This window comes from Parasteatoda tepidariorum, chromosome 9 (assembly GCF_982258835.1).
Source record: "Parasteatoda tepidariorum strain Cologne lab strain chromosome 9, Ptep-v5.0, whole genome shotgun sequence".
Lineage (NCBI taxonomy): Eukaryota > Metazoa > Arthropoda > Arachnida > Araneae > Theridiidae > Parasteatoda > Parasteatoda tepidariorum.
In genome coordinates this window covers 79,336,352-79,359,171 of record NC_141763.1, presented here as the reverse complement: position 1 = coordinate 79,359,171, position 22,820 = coordinate 79,336,352, and the positions used below count along the sequence as shown (strand labels likewise).

Below are 22,820 nucleotides of genomic sequence, written 5' to 3'. Positions count from 1 at the left end.
AAAATTTTCGATGTTCATGATTATTTTCTGATATTTTATACATTTTCAAACAATTCTGGTGGTGTAAAAATAGTGTGCCTATTATTTTTTATTATTTTTTTTTATTATCAAAAGTTAAAGGCTTTAGAGATCTGCCCATTATATATATATATATATATATATATATATATATATATATATATATATATATATATATATATATATATATATATATATATATATATATATATATATATATATATATATATATATATATATATATATATATATATATATATATATATATATATATATATATATATATATATATATATATATATATATATATATATATATATATATATATATATATATATATTGCATATATATACATATATATATGTATAAATATTATTGTAATCGTACATTATGACTAAAAAACAACACGACTATTCATAATTACGATTATTTGTAGTCACAGGTTATAATTTCTTATAATCTTGATTCTCTTTTGGCTGTGTTTATAAGTAATCAAAACATATTTTGAGGAAAAATTAACATTATTTGTTTCGTAATTGCTTGTAATCATGATTACAAATTTGATAAATAACTAATTTATAACTGCAATTAATAACATCTGTAATCTATTGCAGGAATTAGCGAAATGAAATGACATTTATTGAAAATAACATAATATTTGCTTCGTTACTTAAAAAATTATTCATAAGAAATAGTCAAGACTAATAAATTTTGTCATCAATCATTATTTAAAATTTATATAAATTCGCATAATGATTAATGAATAATGGCTAAATTTTAGGATTAATTAGTCAGGACTAAAATTTCCACGAATAAAGCCCATCACTGTCGACTAGTAACAATTAAAAAACTGAAAAAACTACTTAAGTTTAAAAATGAGCTAATATTGCCCAAATCTTATTAATTATGTCAATTAACTATTTCAACTGCTGCAGCTTTCATCCTTTCTCTTCTGTTGGCCAGCTTAGGCAGCATTAAAACAATTAAGCTACAGGCAAAGTTCATAGCTGCAAGTAAATAATAGAGTCCATCATATGACCCGAGGTGTCCTCTGAAATATCCTGTAAAGAAGTGAAGATTAAAAATTTTAATATGATTGGCAGAAACAAATATTTTTTTAATGCGTACAATAATTCTTCTGATGATTGGATTTTAACATACTACGTAAGTTCCAATTTTAATGAAGTAAAAAATTTGTAGCGTAACTACCACTATAAATATTAAATACCAAATCACTAGTATATGAAACATGTTAACCTGAATCCATCTTAAGGTACCTCTATATTGATGAAAGTTGACATAGTCGATAAAATTAAATTCCCTTCAATGGTGGCCTGCGGAAGTGATATGCCAACAATGATGGATTATTCACATTAAACAGTTGATTTGCTTAAAAATATACTGCTAAAAAAAATCGGATGAAGTGAAGTAAATTAAGTCTCCCGGTCAATAAACAAATAATTAAGAAAAAAAAATAAAATGAATAAAAAAAATAAGCGAAATACTATAAACCAAATAATGAAGAAACAATATGAGCAAATTGATATAAATAAAGTAAAACAGCATGAATCAACTAGTAATATATCACAATAGTTCATTCATCGAATTCTACCACACATAAAATTCTGGAAGGGGAGTAATGTGGCTAAACTATACCACTATAAATATTAAATACCAAATAACTAGTATATAAATAAGACGTGTTAACTTGAATCCATCAAGAGGTCGCTCTTGATAGATGAAGGTTGACCTAGTCGATGAAATTAAAGATTGACCTCAAATATGCTTGTTAATTAAGTTATAAAGTCAGACACAAAAAGTGATTATTTCTGATAAACATGCCTTTTTTTTGTCATTTTAGGATTTTTGACTATTAAAACAGACGGGGAGGGAGCCACAATCTGGAAAATAACCGCCCCAATTTTAGTCAGAAAAGTGGTCGACACCGTTCATATTAATTTCATTTCTCATGTATTTCGTACAATTTCTGTAACGATTTAGGAAAATCAATTGCTTTTTGCACACAACTATAAAACACTTTTTTTCAAAGATTTTATGTATTAAATAATGCTTATTTCTAATTATTTATTTATTAACTGGCTGAATACCTGCTCTTCGAACTGTTTCGAAAAAAGCAAATAACTCTGGGGACCTTTTTGTTTTGTTGTATTTATACGAATACCTGATCTTGCCTAGGTGGGGATTGCAAAAGAAAATTGGTTTTGTTCATAAAGCCACAGATTTTTTTTAAATGACCATTTTAGTCTAATTTCTGTATCTTGTTACTAGCATTAGTATATATTAAAAAACACCAATTGATGTAATAAAAGGGGTACCTATTAATAAACTAATCAAGAATCATCGGCCTTAATAACAGTAATGAGATTTTTATACTACAGTTCTCAAGTACGAATTAGTACCTCTTATCCATTAATTTCGCTTTTTAACGCAATTATTTATATTTCAATTTGTATCTAGTACCAAAATCAATTAACTGTAATTAACAAAAATTATTAGTAATGGCACAAATATTTCTGCAATAATTTTTTGCGAACTAATGTTACGTAATAAACATTTTCAAAGGCCGTAAAAATCACCTACTATTATTTGTACCTTTACAGGTGTTGTGGTAATAAGAATCTATAATACTAAATTCGGTGCCTATTATGTACAAACTCTCCGAAACGGATAAGCACCCTAATATTAACACACTACTCGTTCACGGTGTTATAAAAATAATTATTAGCTTTTTTATTAATCCCCAAGAACATATTGGAGTGGCAACGTTTTGTTGAAATACGTGTATTAAAAATAAATGTCGTGGAAATGTTTTAAAGTAAAGAAAGTAGCAACCTCAAAAAGTAAAACCTATGATCTACTCTGCGTATGTTGGCTGGGATAGCCTGGTTTGAAGGGAGCTGGAACCACGTTTTTGAAAACGGGAGTTCGAATCCAGCCGGCCGGAGATTCCCCGTGTAGTAAATGGTGACTGGTGCACTTTAAATCTGTCCTGTCAAAAAATCCTCCATATTCCCATAACAAATCAATACCTCTGGGGGTACTAAATTGGAGATTGATCATTCTCTGGTTGAGGTCAAAATTACGATCTGTGGACAAATGAATGGATGCATGAATGAGTCCTCCCTATAAACGTATGTGACGTATGGGTGTGGTAGAAGTTGAATTCGGGGACATACATGGCATCACATGGAAAACAAGAACAATCGCACCCGCTCTGCCTTAATTGTGGACGACAACAACTCTGCGTATGTTTATGAAAATATTTTGTGTCACATTAACTGTTTTGTTTGTCTCAACGAATGTGTAATTTTTTCGTCGAGCCATTGCTCCAAACATGCCATAAGCCTCAGAACGTAGAGGCAGTTCAATAGCTCCATAAAGCTGAAGAATAATAAATAAAAGAAAAAATATGAAATTGGTAAGTGGTGCTATAATTATTATTGAAAAGTTTAAGATCAACTTTTGCAATATGGAAATCTGAAATAACAATTTACCTAAAAGGAAATGCTTTGTGCGGTATCGTAACTGATAATAAAAATGGTGCAGAAACATCGAATGCCAAAACTATGTGGAACAAAAATAATGTCAAAGCACTATAAATTATAGTAAGTGCAATTGATAAAAGAGTTAATGATACATACTTAAACATATAATGCTGTTTTTAATATGTTTTCAAAATTATGTGGTGTTTTTGAATCAAACTCGGAATAACAAAAGTGTCTTTATTCGCAAAAATTTTTCACGTATTGATCGAACAAAGACTTGGTTATTGCCACTAATATAAGCAAATTCGAACACATCGCTTCGCTTTAAAAGCGTTGGATAATCAAATCGACGAGGAAATTGTTGTACCTAAATTTTTATTTATTCTTCCAGAATAATATAATCATTTTTGAAGAGCATGGAAATCTACTGAGAGAAAGGAAAAAATCTTTAACGATTTTAGTAGCAAGGTAATTTAGAGAAGAATAAAATATAAAAGTTGCGGAAAATAACGAATCGTTTGCTTCTAAAACAAGTTAGAAGATGCTTTAAATGTAAAAGTACTGATAATTTATTTAAATTATGCAAATTTAAGTTTCAAACTCATTTAAGGAAAGAAAATGTTTCAAGTGCAATAGCTCGTCACATTTAGCAAAAAACCGCAAAAGTTCATCATATAACTGTAATACAAGCACAATCACTTTGATAAAGATTGTTATTTTTGTAAAACCAACAAGAGCAAAATGAAGCTGCAACGTTTTTAACTTTAAATAAATGCTCTGATTTTTCGGATGTTTGGGTAGTTGATTTGGAATCTTCTTTTCATAAGATAAACATTTAAAGTGCTTTAAAAAACCCCTCCCACTATTTCAGCAGAAATTACTTTGGAGGAAAAATCATCTGAAGTTAAGAAAGCTGAATGCAAAGGAACTATTGAATCTGAAAGATGCATATTGAAAAATATGTTGTACCTTCCGGATTTGAGTAAAAATTTGTTCTCATAAAAGAAAATGATGGTGTAGTAAAATTTGTTAAATATAAAGCGATAAGATCTAAGGAAGTAAATGTTATTGGAAGGTAAAAAGAATAAGTCCGGCTGCATGAAGTTAAACTAAATTAACCAGTCACCAGTGAGGAAAATAATGCAAACTGATGGCATAAAAATCTTGCGCAATTAAGCACTGATAGTATGAAGAAATAAGTTAGTAATTCAAACGGGATAAATTTGATGAAATTAAAATATATTTCTCATCGTTGTGAAGTATGTTTAAATGCAAAACAAGCTTACCGTCTATTTTCAAGTGAGCGTTCTAAAGCAACTAGGCCATTAGAGTTAACACTCGGATGTTTGTGGAACAATAGAAAATAACGCATGGAAAATAAAGAAATATTTCATAACATTTTTTAGACGAATTCACACATTTTGTGATGGTTTATCCAATTAAAAATAAATTCGAGGTAGCAGGAAATTCAAGGAATTGTATGTTTAGGAAGTGATTGCGAAATGGTTGTTCAGTGTTTCAAAATTGATCGGTGATAATGGAGATAAATATATTTTATACGAATTTAAACGCTGGACAAATCAAGGAAAATTGTTCTTGATTACATCATTCCATATTCCCTTCAATTAAATGCTGAGGCTGTACGCGTTAATCGTAGTATTCCAGATAACACAAGAGGCTTATTACTTGACTTCAAACTCAAAGATGAAATGCAGGGTGAAGGTCTATTGATTGTAGTATATTTGTTAAACACAAGTCCATCAAATGCATTAATAATAGCTCAAGCTGAAATTTAGTTTCAGAAAAAACCTAATTTATCAAGACTGAAAATATTTGGTAGTTAAGTCTTTGCAAAGAATCTTAGTAAGTTAAAGAAACTAGAAAGCCGAAGTAACAAACTTATATTTGTTGGTTATGCACCAAATGGTTATAAACTATGGGATAAAGAAAGCAAAAAAATAAGAAATTCAAGAGATGCATTATTAAGCAAATATAAACATATAAGCAATTCAAAAATGAAAGAAATTATTCAATCTGATGATAATACAGAAGTTGCAAAAATATTTGCTGACGAAATTGAGGAAGAATGTGTTGAAACTCTAGAAGCTTTGAGGGAAAAATTTAATTCTGAAGAATTAGGAGGAAAAAGAGAAAGAAGACAACCAGCATATTTAAAATATTATGTTTTTTTTTAACATATCAAGAAGCTATAAATGAACCTGGCAGCGAAGATTAGAAAAAAGCTATTGCAGACGAAAAAGATTCTTTGAAGAAAAATAGAACTTGGGCAGATGTTGAAAAGAAAGAAGAAAAAATAAAAAAAATTTAAGAATTAAGTGGGTTTTAAAGAATTGAGGAAAATAGAAAATTCAAAGCTCGTTTAGTAGGAAGAGGTTGTGAACAAAATATGGTGAAAATTTTCTAGAAAAATTTAGTTCTGTTGCAAGCTGTAAAACTTTTAGGAATTATGTTTCGTCTAACGATAAAGAAAGGGTATAATATGATGAAATTCGGCATAAAAACTGCTTTTCTCTGTAAAAAATTGGATGAATAAATCTACAAGAAGATAACAGAAGATTATGAAGATTAAAGTAAAGTATGCAAACCACAAAAATCATGGTATGGTTTAAAGCAGGCTCTTCTCAATTGGAATAAATGGTAAAAATAATTTCTAAATAATAAAGGTTTAAATGAGATAAAATCGAAAGAGAAATTAGGATAAAACCATATTACTTGCTATAAACGTTGATGGTATCCTTTCAACAAGTTCTAACAAAGCAAAATTTGTTGGTTTGATTGAAAACTTATGAAAAGAATTTAAAATAACATCGTGAGAAGAACCAAATTTATTTTTAGGAATAAATTTTAAAAGTAGTGGAACTGAGATAAAAATTCATCAAGAACCTACTGCAAATCAAATAATAGAAAAATTCACAATGCAAAACGCAAAGGCAATCAATACTCCTATGATAATACAAAGTAATAAATCGTAAGATCTTGAAAGAATGAGTTTGCCATAGAGAAAAATAGAGCTCTTTTATATCTTTCATCTAGAACAAAACGAGATATAACTTTTGTGGTAGATAACAGTAGCAGACATGTTAAGAATACCTTAAAAGAAAATATCTCAAATGCTAATAGGATTTTAAAATTTTAAGATGTCTGAAAGGATGTGTAAAAGATGGAATTGTTTATTTAAAAGATAGTTGCGAGGAAGAACTAGTTGCCTGTTGTGTTCCGACTATGTGGAAGATCCTGAAATTTGTTTAAGTATCATATAATATTTAATATTTTTCTTTAGTGGTCCAAGAAGTTGATGCAAAAAAAAACAATCTATAGTTGCAATATCAAGTGCAGAAGCAGAATAATTTTGCCTCTGCAGAATGTTCTAGAACTAGTCTATTTTAAGAATTTAATAGAATAAATGACTGGAAAAAAAGATTTCTGCTACTCTAAATATAGATAACCAAAGTGCAATAAGTTTGGTAAAAAAAGTTGTTGTGATTAAGCATATTGTTGTGAGATTTCATTTCATAAAAGAAAAGGACAACGAAGGTTTGGTAAATATAAAATATTTTCTAACAGATAAGAAAATAGCTGACAACTTTACTAAAGTGCTTGGACCAAATAAGTTTAATAAATTTAAAAATGAGTTGGTGAAGTAAATTTTTTTTTAAAGCGAGATTAGTTCTTTATAAAAAATTGGACTAAGAACTAGTGGTGAGCCACTGACAAGAGTGGTCACATTTTGTTGACAAGCGTGTCTTGAAAACAAATGTTGATGAAATGTTCTAAGAAAGTATTTTGGTTTTTAGATGTTATATAGACATTATTTAGGTTTATAAAAGCATTTCAAAAGCGTGAATATCAATATGAGCAACTACCACTACGAACAGTAAACATTCACTATTATATAAGACATGCTAACTCGATTCAATCTTGAGGTACCTTTTGATAGATAAAGGTTAACATCGTCAGCATAAATCACAAGATTTTGAACCACATTGGTGACCCGAACGTGTTATAAAATCGCCTACGTCGTATGTTACGCCCATTTCGACTAGGACACGTCTACTTTGATGGATGGTACACATAGTGAAGTTGACTTGCTGTTTGTGTCGTGCGTCATCCTCCTCCTCGCGCTGTTGCTTCTCAGTCTCATCTACTCACGACGGGATCCTGCCCACACTCCTGTTTGTAGCAACACAGGAGCGACCACACACACAATGTGAACTTAATACAGCTCTCACTTCTTGCGTTCAAAATCCGGGGAACTTAATACAACTCTCCCGGTCTTTTACAAATAAGGCAACTAGTGGAATCCTCGAATTCTATCCATGATAAAATTCTGGTGGGGAATAGAGTGGCGTAACTACCACTACTAATATTAAACAACAATTTACAATCTTTGGGTACCTTTTAATAGATGAAAGTTGATATTGTCGGCATACTAGCCTCAACAGTCTCACATGGCTTTTAAAATAAGGATTCTTTGACATTATCATGAAACTTCGTGAAATATTTAACGTTCATTTTACTTGTAATAAGCCTAACATAGAAAACCTATGATAAATAATTCATAAATACCTGAGATGAAACTAAATTTTGATTTACTTGAGCGGCAAGCTAGCGATTCGCTTATATTATAAAATCTTTATCTAATCCTATGAAAAATCCTTTTCTTTGGGACGTTGGGCGTAAACCGGTTATCGGGGAGAGTTTTAAAGTCGACAATTCCGACGCGTCTTGGAACGTATGCGCATCAAATTTGTTGGGATCGGTTAAGAATTGTGGATTTGTATACGGTACATACATGCACATAAACATTTTGATACATTTATATAAATCGCAGACTAAAATTTTGAATTCTATGCTATACAAATTTAAACATCATTTTCGTATATGTAATTTTAAGTGACAAAATGCACATCTTGAACGAAATCCTTAAAAAGTTCCTGAGAAATTAAATGTACGATATTTTTTAAAGTTTATTACCCCGAAACAATTTCGTCAATTTTACATAAATCTTCTATTTTCGTATTGAAAATTACATAGTTTAAAAATGATATAGAAATTTGCATAGCTTACAATCATAAAAATTTTCAACTATAATTTAATATGATAGTAGGAATAATAAAATATTATTGAAATTTTTTTTTTTTTGCATGATTGTATGTTGGAATAAGCAAGATTAATAACTGTGAGCAGAAAGTTTTAGATTCACTTAAATAATTCTATAGATATAGGAAATATAGAAGCAATAAAATAAGCATTAAAGGGTCCAAATTTCTATCAGTTCTCTTGTTTAAACCATTATATTTAGTATAAGAATCAAGAAATCAATAGATTAATAACTAAGGTCAAGAATATAAATCTGACAAAAAAAAGCATGTTTTTACTTAGAAAGCACGATCATTATGTGTCCGATTTTGTGTGTGTGTGTGTGACTAATCCCCTCACTGTCTAGCGGCAGCTAGACATTATCCATGAATCCATACACTCTCAAAAAGTCCAGGGCAAGCAAAGGGTCCGTCGCGAAAGTCTCCTTAGAAATGTGAAGACAAGCCAGAATGTGCTCCCGGGACGTACTTTCCACTCCGCACTTTGCACAAACCGGGAAAACCCTGTTTACATTGCAAAAGAAGTCACTCCTCAGGTGGCCGCTGGCAAATCTCGACAGCGCCGTCTGGTCGGCTCTATAGCAGGAAAGGCCAATGGAGCCCTCAAGTCATCTCCGCCAATACCAATCATGGGATGGAGGGACCCTCCAAGACTCTAAGTCAATTTTTTTCCTGATGGAGTAAAGGTCCGATTTTGCAACTTAGTATATCGATACTTTTAAGGAATATTGGATTTTCATTCGATTAAAATTAATTTCATTTTTATCGGTAATTTTGAATGTTTCTCTTATTTGTATAGGTAAGAATATTTTTTTATGTACATACTAATTTCCATTCGTCCACAAAAATTTAGAAGTACATGTAGATATATATTAAACTTTAGTAAGTTATTTTTATTTTGTAACATCTGTGTAGGGTGCAATAAAATACGCTCTATTCAATAATTTTACTTAATAAATTAAATATATATTGTCATTGGTATACAAATAAACAACACTGACAGACGTTTATGAAAACAATTGCATTGAAGCTTCAGTAAATATGCTTAAAACGAAGGGATTTTCGTCAAAATTCTAGGTTGCGTTTAATTTGCATTTCTTATTAAATACTTACATGCCCTACTGGGTATTGTAAGGGTAAGCTATAAGCCCGGTCGGAATTCTTTTATAAAATGGGCATAAGCCGTGGTGGTTCAGGGAATAGAGTACTCGCCTTCCAGTAAGGTGAACCGGGTTCGAATCTTCGATACGAATTTCGCACCCCGATCATTCCGACCATAGTGCTAACGTAATAATATCCTTAGTGGTAAACTGACTGATCATGAGATAGAGTCCCCTTGTTTTCAGACTAACTATGGGAGGTTTTCGTGGTTTTATCTCTATGAAACGCAAATGCGGGGTGATCTTCATCAAAAAGTCCTGCACGAAGGCAAGTTTCTCCCAATCCTTTCTCCAGGAGTTCCCTTGTCTTCTGGATAGGGTTCAAAATTACAAGGCTACGGGGTTGAGGATTGGTAGTGATATACCCAAAATTGGGTCTGCTGTTCATGGTAACGTTTATAAAATAAAATACCCTGGGCATGCCGGACAATATGATATAAAATATCACGAAAACATAATAAGATGTGTCCTTGTATTCTGCTGTTACCAAGGGTAAATTCTATGAGCCTTTAAAGTGCCCATCTGGAAACAATTTTAAATAACACTTTAATACAAGAATATCACATTTAAAAATGCATGGCTTATCAACATTGTTACAAGTTCTTCTTATACATGTCATTGGCTAAATGAAAAAATCCCCCACTTTGCAAAGTTCTTACAAGTCTCCCTGCAATAAGCCTAACCAATGACGTCTGAAGTTTGCAATTAGCCGACGACTTCTACATAAATATGTGGAAATTAAAATCTTACACAATTGAACATGAATTTTGTTATTCTTACCAATTAGAGGAGAAACGGTAAAACCAAGAGGGGCATACGCTAGACCAATTGAAGCAATAGAGACTGCCTGTTTATCCTTTTCAATAAATTCATAACTCATGGCTGGATAAATTCCCATGAACGCTCCTATTGCGAAAGTCATGACCAGAAGTCCTAAAGTCATTATTGCAAAATCTCTTGCTAGGGCGATGCAAATGCTTGAAAGACCCAACAAAATGTACAAGAGTGCACAATAATTAGGGACAGTAAGGAAACCTTTATCTGTCACCCAAGCTAAACCTAAACGGCCTGCAATATCCGTTATAGGGTTTAGTGCCAAAATATATATTTCATAACTCCTATCAATTCCTTTATCTCTGGAATAGTCAATCATGGTAGTCAACCATATATTAAAAGTATAGGCTAATAAACCCTGAACGAGTATTAGAGCTATAAATGTTAAATCTTTAAACACATTAAAAGTATAGAAAAAACCCTTTTTCTCTTCTTTATTTCTTTTATCCATTGAATCATCTTGTTGGCAAGCGATTTTTAGTTCTTGGGAATTAGTATGTTTAGAATTTGTGATATTTGTTGTTACGTTTTTTGGTTGCTTATCTACATTACTTGCTGATGGATTAGAAAACTCTTCAAAGACCTTCTGGTGGTAAATATTTTGAGGCATATTTTTAGTTTCTTTAGACGATATATTAATGCAATGACAGCCTTCTTTATTATGCAAGGAACATTTTGGAATTTTTTTTCTATTGAAAGTTGTAGTTACAGTAATAAGGTCAATTTTTTTCTCACATAGATTCAATTGCCTTTTATCTTCATTTTGTTTGCTTGCGTTTAAATTTGTGATGGTTTCTTCATTATTGAATGATGTATCCAAGTCTTCAAAACCACTCACAGTTTTGTCTTGGCTATTATGTGATTCACTTTTTTCAATGTCCATGGTTGTTTTACGAAATTTTGTTAACTTATTTCTCGGTTTAAGTATCATGATAAAAGGAATTGCGTTTAATATCACACCAGATGAAAGTAAAAATGAGCCAGGCACACCATAATCTTCTATAAAATAAATTACAAGACCGGGAAATACTATTGCGGTGAGGCATGGTCCAATACCAATTAATCCATTTGATAGAGTTGTAGCAGTTGCGTCAAAATGTTCTCTAATGATATTGGGTAATAATGCTGTTGCAGTAAATCCAAAACCTAAAACATAATTAAAGGAAATATTACATGAGATTTGATAGATATAAAAAACAATATTTCTTTAGTAATAAGATAGGAAACGGAATATCTTTTAATAAGATATAAAGAAGATTTATATAAAATTAATTTGATAGTTCTTTTTAAATTAAGAGTCTTCGCATCTTGCTCGCTATGCTTATAAAGGGCAATAATCTTTAAGGAAGTGAATGTATCTTTGCTTACATTTCTGATCAAAATAGAATAAAAAATCAATGGTAAACTGTTTTTCCATTAAAAATTGCTCATGATTGTCAGTATACAGGTTTCTCGAACTCATGTGAGAAATAATTTTGAATGGAATCTTAGATTTTAAATTGAAAATATTGACTTTTTAATTGATTCATGAAATATAAAGTTTACTGTTGCGTATAAAATTGGTTAAACTGTATTATCTCTTAATCTGTATTGCTGATGTTGTTCAGCAAACGAGAGCTTACATAATCAGGGATTTACTTAATACAGCTCAAAAACGATAACTCGTTGTTCTGTCTGTCCTATTTTGATAATTTTGAACTGTCGGCTCTTTCGTTGCCGTTTTACTTTATTGGCAACATCGTATTGGCAAAAAATTCACATCTTGGGTGAACTTTGAGGCACCCTTCGATTTTATCATGATTTTAGAACATAAAACAAACTAAGATAAAGGTGGGTTTTCTGTATATATTCACAGTGTGTAGGAGAGTCTGTTTTTCGTTATGAATATCATATTATGTCCGCAATGAATATTTTGAATGTAAATGTGTCGGTAGACTTCGGTTAAATTTCCTTCCTGGTTTTATGATCTCAAGTAAAATAGTGACATTTATTTAACTATAATTGGAATTATTAGAATTATTTAAAAAAAAACAACATTCTTCATTCACCATATTCATATCATCATCATATAAGAATATACTTCATTCACCATTATTAAAGAAAAAGGTAATCATTTTGACCAACTATTCTAAAAATGATTCACTTAATAGCTTGTGTGGGTCTTTTATTTTGCAAAAGCAAGTCTGTCCATAGACCTACTTTTAATCAGCTATCAACGTCCAGAGCGAGCAGGTGTATCAGTTAGAAATCTTCATATTACGAATTACATTTTATTACAAGCTGTATTTCTATAAAATGTTTTCATATGCATGGACGTTTTTGCCTATTCTGATATAGCTATGGTCTGTTAGAGGGGATTTGGGTTGCTAATCAGCCACGGACTTCACCCTGGAGTTGTTGGGGTTGGGAGTTCTGTGAAAGGCCATCTTTGCCATGAAGCTATCTGTTTTCTGGCCGCGATTATCTTTAACAGATAGCGGCCCCATACGAGACGTTGGTGTAGGGTCATGTGCTGGTGTTGTTGGTCCTTTTTGCTGCGACACTTTATTAAACGGGGTGTGAGTGATGATTAATTTTATTAAGCGATTTCAAGCTCTCATGTGGTGACATCAGCCAGACCTAGTGTCCCTTTTTTCTCCACAATACTCTGTTAAATTGGGTATTAATAAATATTAATCTTACCAGGCTGTTCCAAGCTCGAATGAGAAGTCATTCACGCTTAATTTTTTCCTTATTCCCTCGAATAAAATACATTATCTAATTGTCTTCGTATATCTGAGTATTTATAATTACTTATTTATATACCTTAAATTTGACAAAGTGTGACTTGTAATTAGTAATACCATAAAAACAGTTTTTATTATAACTAATAATAGTTGCAATATCATAAGGTAGTTAAATTTTTAGACGATACTCTTTAATAGTAAGAACTCTTTATGTTATAAGTACTCTTTATGTAATATTCCTTATAAGTATTCTTTATGAAATAAGATACACCAAGTAACTGAAGGTATTTAGTAATGATTGATTAATAAATTTTCATCATTGCTTTGTTATTCTAAAATTTTTAGAACATTAAGATGGCTTATTTAAATTTGATTCAGAATGAATTAGTTTTGAGACCATCATTAAGAATTATCCAAGTTTTAATAATTAAAGCTACTTCAAGAATTCAAAGGTATTTAGTAATCATTGAATCTAATAATGAGATTTTTTAATATTATTCTTGCGTCATGGAATACTATACTTGTTAAGATTTGAAACTGCAGTAACCACTTTGAATTCATTATTTTGAATTTCACAAACTCTGAAATTTATTTGGTAGAAAAGTACCTCAGACATCTAAATTTATCTAGCAGTGATTAATTTCTGGATTTTTACTATTGTTTTTGATATTCTTAAATATTGATTTTTTTCAAAAATAAAGGAAAACTCATCAATTTATATTCAACATTTTCAATAACACTAATATTTTCCAATTAATTAGTAAAATCACCTAAAAATATCAATGAATAACTGATTAGGGGACATTTATCATGGATTTGATATTTTGATATGTTGTGCCATCTCATAATTAAAAACTATAGAACAGAAGTTTTACATTTGGATCCATCATTTTAAATTTTGCAATTTTTGAAATTTAATCAGTAATCTCTGTAATATCGGTTGATGAAAAATTTTAAGAATTACAATGTTATTTTGGAACATCGTTTTGTTCCAGAATTAAAACTGGAACAATGTGAAAATCTCTAATTAAATATAATTACTTTAGTGTAATTACCATAAATCAATCCTAGAGTTACAGATAAAGTTATTATGTTATGGGCAAAATAACTAGCTCCGACTCCTAACACGGATAGATAGCAACCCAGGTAAACCATTCGTTGTAATCCAAATCTTTCACCCAGAACTCCAAAGATGAAGCCTAAAGATAAGGAAAAAAGTATATAATTTCTTTTTTTGAAAAAATAAATTAATCATGTTTTTATTTCAGCAAAAAAATTAGGTTTAGACTCGTTACCTGAAAAGCATCTGACAAATCCCATAACTACAAAGGGTATAGAAGCTGTTTTTCTATCTACGTTGTATATTTCAATTAGTTCAGCATAAAACAGTGATGACAGTCTATACACAAGTACTAGCAAGCAGTAAACAATGCAGCATACCACAGCAATTAGCCAACTCTTCCAAGTGTTGAAAGCCTTATTTTTCATGACGAAGCCAGTTCTTGAAATATAAAAAAGAAGAACAGACTGCGAAATAAAAAAAGGAGAACTCCATGATAAATTATCATCAAATGATTCAGGTTAGCTCGTACTAGGATTCAACCTTTACGGTCCGAGGATCTAAGCCAGTGATTCTCAACCACTGTGCCGCCAAATTTTTAAAATGTACCGCCAAATATTAGAAATGATACAATAAAAATTATAATATATATATATATATATATATATATATATATATATATATATATATATATATATATATATATATATATATATATATATTTATATATATTATAATTTATAAGTGTTTAAATTGTATATGACACACAATTTTAAAAAATGTTGTAAGAGCTAATCATTAAAGTACGCCATGCGATTTACAAAGGATAACTAAAAAACAAATATATAAAAAACAAATTAACAAAGGATAACTAACAAAAATTTAGCTAACAATTAATAATTAGCAAAAGAACTAGTTAACAAGAAATCACAAAAAAATAACAGTTAATAATTATAGAAAACAAGCTAACAATTAATAACTAGCAAAAAAATAAATAACTGTTACTAACTAATAAAAAATTGGTCGAAAGAAATAATTAATCCCTTAATAAATGTGCTTTTGTAGTACATATTATTTTATTTCACATTCAAAATTATTATCACAAACTATGTAACACAGTGTAAGATGGGTAATTAAACAACTTTTAATCTAATTTTTTTCATTGTGTGCCGTCAAATTTCGAAATCATTGAAAGTGTGCGGCAACAAAAAAAAGGTTGAGAATCACTGGTCTAAGCATAAATATGCAAATTAATTTGTGCAAACAATATTTTATGTTATGAAATTGGACACAAAAATGTAGTTAGTTTGAATAAACGAACCCTTTCTTCGATAGAGTTAGATCTTTAACCCTCAAACTATAGATAATGGCTTCCAATTGGAAAACATGGTAATAGTTTAAGCTGGAAAGAGACAAAAGAAAACTTTAATGCAATTTTTTCAAGTTTTTGTGTGTGTGTGTGTTTCTCCATATTTTAAGGTATAATTATTTTTTAAAATTTTTATTTCTTGAAACGAGTCGACCTATTTCCTGAAAATTTTGGATTTATTCAGAGAAAATTACGTTGATTAAATATGTATAAAAATAAGTATACCTTAAAATTCAATATTTTCCCCCCATTAAAATAATTAATAAAAAACAATCAATGTTTCTATTTTATTTTTTTGGCATGGAATTATCTTTGAGTGAATAAGCTTTATAATTGCACCCAGAAATGTTTAGATTCGCTTAAATGCTTATAAGATGTCTGGCGGAGGGAAGGCCATATTAACGGATCCAAATTGAAAATTGCTCTTCTGCTGAAACTAATGAGACCATATTTTCCAGATTTCGGCTACTTCTCTTCTATTTTGAGAGTAAAGAATCCATTTATTCTATGATTTGGTTGATATTTATTCAGAAAAAGAAATTATTTTGTTTCTGATTTTGAAACGTAAAAAATTTTTATAAATTTTTATAAAAATTCTTTAATATTTTAGCATATTTAAGGTCATTTTCTCGAACCGTTATGATTGAATTTTACCGCTTGAGAATTAAATTCTCAAATAAAAAATTATTAAGGTGTTCGTTTTATATATAAAATGAAATTTTAACAAAGATAATTCTGCAACACATGTAATTTTAACACATATAATTCTGTGAACACATATAATTTTAAAAACATGCTATCTTATAACGTTAGGATAGAAGCAAGAAGTATTAAATATACTTATTTAAAAAATCAAAACAACGAAAATATAAGGTCAGTTGGGGTAAAGTGGGTATAAAATCAATTTTTTTTAAAGAAGGCTATAAAATTAAGCCGTTAAATTTATTTTACTGAAAATTAATGCATTTTAATGCATTTTATGTAAAATAATTAAAAAAAATTTTAATGCATTTTATGTAAATTGAATTAATATAGATTAAATTTGAGGCATAACTTATTCATTTTGAGGGACCTTCTTACAGTAATGCATTCAAAGTTTTGATAAATCCACTTTACTCCGGGGTAAAGTGTGTTTAGTTCTAAAATTATTATATATTTCACTAAAAAACAAATATTGTTTTAGAAATAAAAATGCTCTTAAATAAATGAGTCATGATTATATTTAAAAAACAAATGCGTAAACATATTTTTTTCGTATTATTAAATTATTATTTCGTGTTATTAAATTAAATTCCGCGTCTATCAAAATTAGGTTTCGCTTCGAATGCTAAATATTTTGCTGCCCTTTTCACATTATCATCAAAAATAAAGAAAAGTGCAGTAGTTTTTGCCTTTTTTGAAATACAAATGAGAGTGTAAAAATAAATATCTATATTGGAAATTTGAAATTTGTTTTTTACTTTTTATACCAGAAATATATTTATATTGAATGTAGTTACTTTATAGAAATAGTTTTATTTTCCCTGAAGAAACTGGCTCAGAAAGGTAGAAACTTGCTTGAAAACTACATATTTAAATATGCTCATTAAATTGTATCATTGTGCTATTTTCTTAATTCCTTTTTAATTGTATCATATGTTGTTAAATTGTCATTCCTTCTATCATTCCTTTCTTTGTAAAATGAAATTTAAAAGAAATTTTTTTATCGTTAAAATAATTTTCAGTGTTATAAACAAACAAGTAAATTATTTTTTTAACTATTTCATCATACAATATAGAGTATTAGATATTTACAAGAGCTAACACAGAGGCAAAAAATATCCTATCACACAACATTTAGCTAAGCCTTATCATGTACCCACTTTACCCCACTTAAGAAAACAATTCATAATAAATACAATTTTGAAATTAATTCTTAAATTTTCATGTTGAGTTGTTCTTTAGATGTCCCTCTACCAGTTTAAACGGAACTTAGTTGTAAGTTTTTGACAGTTTTTAATGATATTAGAAAAAAGTTCATCAACAGCTTAAACTGACATACTTTATAAGTTATTCATTAACAGATAGTTTTTAAAGATTAAATTTTTTATCACTTTTTAAAATTGAAATAAAAATGCTTGCTATAATACCAGTAAATGTCTCTAAAAATAGTAAATAAATTATTTCAACTTGAAAGACGAAAATGGATGTTTTTTAATTTTACCCACTTTCCTCCATGTACCCACTTTCCCCCAACTTACCCTATCTTTTAATATTTATTTAATAAATATTATTTTGAAATGTGTATTTAATTTAAAAGCAGCTTTTTTAATAAAAAATGCTCTAAAAATGTACTTTTTGAATAAATTCAGTCCCACCTTTTACCAATATTTGGAAATCTATACAAATTTTATCTTTTGCCTCCTGGGGTTCCCGCCAAACCCCCTCACACCTGTTTCTTTATTATCTTGTTTAAACTTGTTTCTCTTTCTTGATTGATTAAACCCCTTTTGTACGTTTATCTCTTTGCTTTTTTTAATGTCATTTGGCATTTAGTCACTGAGGAATGTTCTTGTTTAAAGAACCGAAGCTATAGTATGTCCGTTTTTGTACTTTATTTGCGCTTTATTCACGTGGTTCTTAACTTCCTTAAAAATGTAATGTCCATTAATGCAAATGAGCAAACAAAATGGAGAAATATAAGTTTGTATTAATATAGTTTCATTAAAATTAACAAGCAACTTGAAAATTTTAAAAATCGAAGCAGTAAGATGTTAAAAATAAAGTCCTTATTTTTTTGAGCTAATTAATTTAATATTAAACATAATTATTTGGCATGATTCGAGTTATATAAGAGCTCAAAAACACAACATTTTGAAGATTTTTTTCCGTTGCTTTTAGTTAAAATGCACATCGGTTAATGTGATTTAAAAATAGGAACAAAAATGTTACATTCATCCCGACCCTCCTCTTTCTAAAATTAGCGAAAAGACTCCTTAAACATCTTCATTAATTTGGTATCAATTTAGGTAAAAATTATGGCATATGCTCAGTATAAATGTTTGTGATAAAGTTTCTTCCCAGTTGAAAAGTGCAAAAAGAAATGCACCAGATCATATGAATTAGGCTAAATTACGAAACCAAGTTCTATAAAAAATATGTATATAATACACATATTTTTCATACATTTCTATCTAATAATACATAATCTATAAAACATATTTGATTCAATTTATTTAGACAGGTGTAATTGTTATGGAGTAATTAGCCAATACGTAAAAATTTACATATTTTCTACTCTTTCGAATAAATAAACTGTACAATTAAAACAATAATAAAACTGCGTACTTTTCGGTAAATTAGAATCAGTTTCTGCCGTCGTCGTTTCTGAAAATTTTTTCCCCTGCGTTTTTTCCTGACATAACGTCACAGCTTGAAAATATAAGATTTTCAACATTTTTAAAGAATTTTTAAGGGACATTCTTATATTAAAAATATATCAATGCGAATTTAGTTTATGATATATTTTACGTAGACTGTTAGGAATAGAATTTAGCTCACTTTTATCAATGATTTTTTTTGGAATTATAAACTAGAAAACTGGATAATGTTTATAAAGAAAGTTTTAAAACTTTTCCCGAAGATTCTTCCCTTTCGAATCGGCAGTTTACGTGACCTCAAGTTTTTGGCAAAATGCCTAATTCTTAGATTGGATGAGAATGAAGTTCAGTGGTTTATTCCCAGCTTTTTTTCTGTCTTTTCTTTTTTTTATTTCCGACTAGTACAAAAACATGATTTTGGGCAAAATTTTCGAAAATGAGTTTATTATATATTTAAAATTCTTATACTGTTAGCTAAAATTATTTCGCTTTTGTTTTTACTACCAGTATTTACAAAGTTATAGCAGTTTTTTTTTGCAAGGCTATAACAGTGGATAGATTATTGATTTTAAGTCTTTAAATATGTTTATCTCAAAATCAGATTTATTTTCTCAATTTTTCATCACCTTAAACACGATATCTCTTGTTGTTTTTAAAATAATGGACTATAATTTTTTATGAGTGTTAATGATTATAGCACGCATGTTTTGAGCTACAGACTAAGAGGAAAAAGAAGAATTTAAATTTTTTATGCATGTTTTGTCGCAAATACAAGTAGGGGAATTATGTAAAATTTTCTTTTTAAACTACATTGATCTCTAACTCAGTAATGTGTACACTTGCGTTAAAGGTAATAGTACAAAACATAGTTGATAGTCTTCGAAATAACATCTCAAAGGAGTTTTGCAATTCGGAGGTTTGCTAGTAGAAACCTCCAGGTATCTTATAATTTTTTTAAATTTAAACTGGCATCAAGAGCTGTTGCTGGAAATAGAAAGAATCTGAACTAACAAGTTTTCTGAATAAATGTGTGAAACGTATTTTAGTGTTAATTACTGTGTTTTAAAATTTTAATTCCTTGGATTCAAAATTTACCTAAAAATTTTTTCTTCAGTAAATTATTTCTCTTGTCATCTTATTTGGTTACTTGCAAAAAACATGTGCTCAGATGTAGTACCGTAAACCGGCGCGAGTCTACCCATTTTAGTTTTATTTAATTTTCACTATTTTAAATTGCAAATAAAAGACGGAGGACTTAGTTCAGACTCTAACTAAGATGGCGCTGTAGTAGTTTGATCCGTTTTTATTTATTTGGTGTCTTTTTAACAGACCTGTTCAAACGTCTTTTGAGAGATTTGTATTGAAAATCAGCAAACTTTTAGTTGGTGCTCCGTAAGTATATTATTATTATTACTATTTTCACTTTGGTTAAGTGATAAACTTATCTAAGACTAAGATTACATTAATTTTATATGAAAAAAAACAAAAAGAATGTAAGTTTTGCTGTTGTAAACAAAAAGCCAGAATTCGCGGGGCGAGTCTACCCATTCGTATTTAGTTTTAATAAAGCATAATAATATAATTTAGAACTTTGTTTATATTAAAATTAAGTTATTTTAAATGAATTTAAGTATATTATTTTAATTCTTCATTGATAAATTTATCATTAATAAGAAAATTTATAGGTTAAATATAAATGTAAATATAAAATATGTTTATTTTACCTATTTTTTCAATTTTTATATTACGAAATTAACTTTTTTTATTTAATGCAAGTTAAATAAATTATTATTTATTGTTACAGATGGTTCGGAATTATATTCGCAAAACAAATGGATTTAAATGTTACAAAAAAATGCCACCTGAGATGGAAAAAGCTATCCAAAGGATAAAAGCCAAACAATAACAATATTAATTTTAATTTATTTTTATCAGCAATAATCAGAATTTTTTTTTATTTTATAATGTTAATGATTATAAAAACAAAACTGTGATCAAAATGTGATAATCGATCAAATACTCAATTTGTGTTATTTTATGAATAAGAAAATGGAATATATAATAAAGTTATGAATTTTACTTCATAAATGTCCTAGGTAGTAACTAAAATAACAATTTAATAGTAAAATTTGATTATTTACAATGTTAACATTCATTTTAGTAGAATGGGTAGACTCGCCCCACACGAGAGATTTGTCAGCAGTTCTATAAAAATATGCAGTAACAGCGTAACTGTTAATATTTTCTAAAATCGATTTCACAGCTTTAAAGAGGGATAAATAGCGATTCCGAAACACCTATTAAAAGCCTTTTTTCTTTAATATTTACAAAAGTTTGACCACTTGAAAGTTGACAAACTGAAAAAATGGGTAGACTCGCCCCGGTTTACGGTACGCAATAAAATCTTAATAATTTTTTCAAATGTTAAAAATAAACCACAAAAACTAATTAAAATTTTAAAAAAAGTGTTTTTTGCCCTGATGATCTTACTTTTAATTAAGAAACGCACATTTCCATTTGAACATTTTCGAACTAAAGTACATATAACAAAGAGTTTCAACTCCTCACTGCAATCAATAGCATAGCTGTGTGATATCGATACACTAACACTTATTTTAACTCTTATTTACGTATTTATTTTCTGACTTCATTACTTTAAATCAAAGTCAATGATTTAATATTTTACAATTTCAAATGATTTAACGGTGAACATTTCTTTTACATATTGCATAAAATCCGCATCTGTGATTATTTTTAAATAGAATATTGAAGCAAGAATTACGATAATGCATATTGTTATTATTATGGCTAAAATTTAATTTCAATTATCGGCATGTTTCACATTTGCGTTTAGCTTTACAAACTTTTATTTAAGAATAGTCAAACGTTTTTTATTCAAATTTTTAAATTAAATACACACTATGTTAGCTTCATAAATGCAGCATAAATAAGTAAGATTTGAGTGCGAAATTTATTGATTCAAAATTAAAAAAAATATGTTGCAAGGTTACCTGTTTTTCCGAGACAATAAGTATGGTTTTATCCAATAAATTCATAAAATCATTTTAAAGAATAAAAAATAAATTAATAAAAATAGCACACTTCGAGTTATATTTCGCATAAGTCGGCTACATACATCTCTACTTTTAAGAAAAAGCGACTATCTGATTATTTTATTTCCCATGCCAGTGTTGACTTCAATCCTTCAAGAGATAACAGATTAAAGTTTTATGACGATACACTTGCATTTCTTAGGGAATCTTTTAGGGAACTGAAGGCCAGCCTCATTGCTTGCACAATAAATAAAGCCGGAAATAGAATAATAAATCCTTATTTTGATTATTATTTGGGTGATTCTCACGAAATATGACAATTTACAGTCTCTTGCTCCAAGACCTAATACTATAATACTAAAAGAACTTTTTTTAAAAAAAATTTGATAAATAGCATTGTTGTTAGCATTTTAAAAATGACTTTGCATTAGCATTGACTGTTTTGTATATTTAAAAAATTCAAATAAATTTCAAAATATCATTTTCCTGGTATGTCACAAACAATATTCCCGATAATAACTAGTTTCAAAACTTCCCCAAAATTTTTCAATATCTAATTTTTTTTTATCTCAACCGTTGTAAGCATTTCTAGAATGTACTCAGAGGGTATTGCTA

At 29.0% G+C, this 22,820-nt stretch overlaps 1 protein-coding gene across 2 annotated transcripts; it reads right to left on the bottom strand.

Annotated features, from left to right (window-relative positions):
* Positions 1 to 520: 520 nt before the first annotated feature.
* Positions 521 to 22,431, bottom strand: LOC107450709 (uncharacterized). Of its 2 annotated transcripts, none has more exons than XM_071186512.2 (5): positions 22,164 to 22,431; positions 14,660 to 14,891; positions 14,420 to 14,563; positions 10,585 to 11,784; positions 521 to 1,079 (listed from the first exon to the last, which is right to left on the bottom strand). In XM_071186512.2, exons 1-5 carry the CDS (start codon positions 22,206 to 22,208, stop codon positions 928 to 930), a joined length of 1,773 nt encoding a protein of 590 aa, XP_071042613.1. In that variant the 5' UTR covers positions 22,209 to 22,431; the 3' UTR covers positions 521 to 927. The 2 variants fall into 2 exon arrangements, with proteins under 2 accessions (XP_071042613.1, XP_015922050.1); XM_016066564.4 differs by having other exon boundaries at positions 14,660 to 14,865; positions 22,164 to 22,430.
* Between the last annotated feature and the right edge of the window lie 389 nt (positions 22,432 to 22,820).

Excerpts from the sequence above, each read along its gene's own strand:
- LOC107450709 (XM_071186512.2), bottom strand. The coding sequence starts at position 22,208 with ATGAATTTATTGGATAAAACCATACTTATTGTCTCGGAAAAACAG. Across the intron at positions 14,564-14,659 it reads ATTTGTCAGATGCTTTTCAG|GCTTCATCTTTGGAGTTCTG; the intron begins GTAACGAGTCTA and ends CCTTATCTTTAG. Across the intron at positions 1,080-10,584 it reads TACCGTTTCTCCTCTAATTG|GATATTTCAGAGGACACCTC; the intron begins GTAAGAATAACA and ends ACTTCTTTACAG.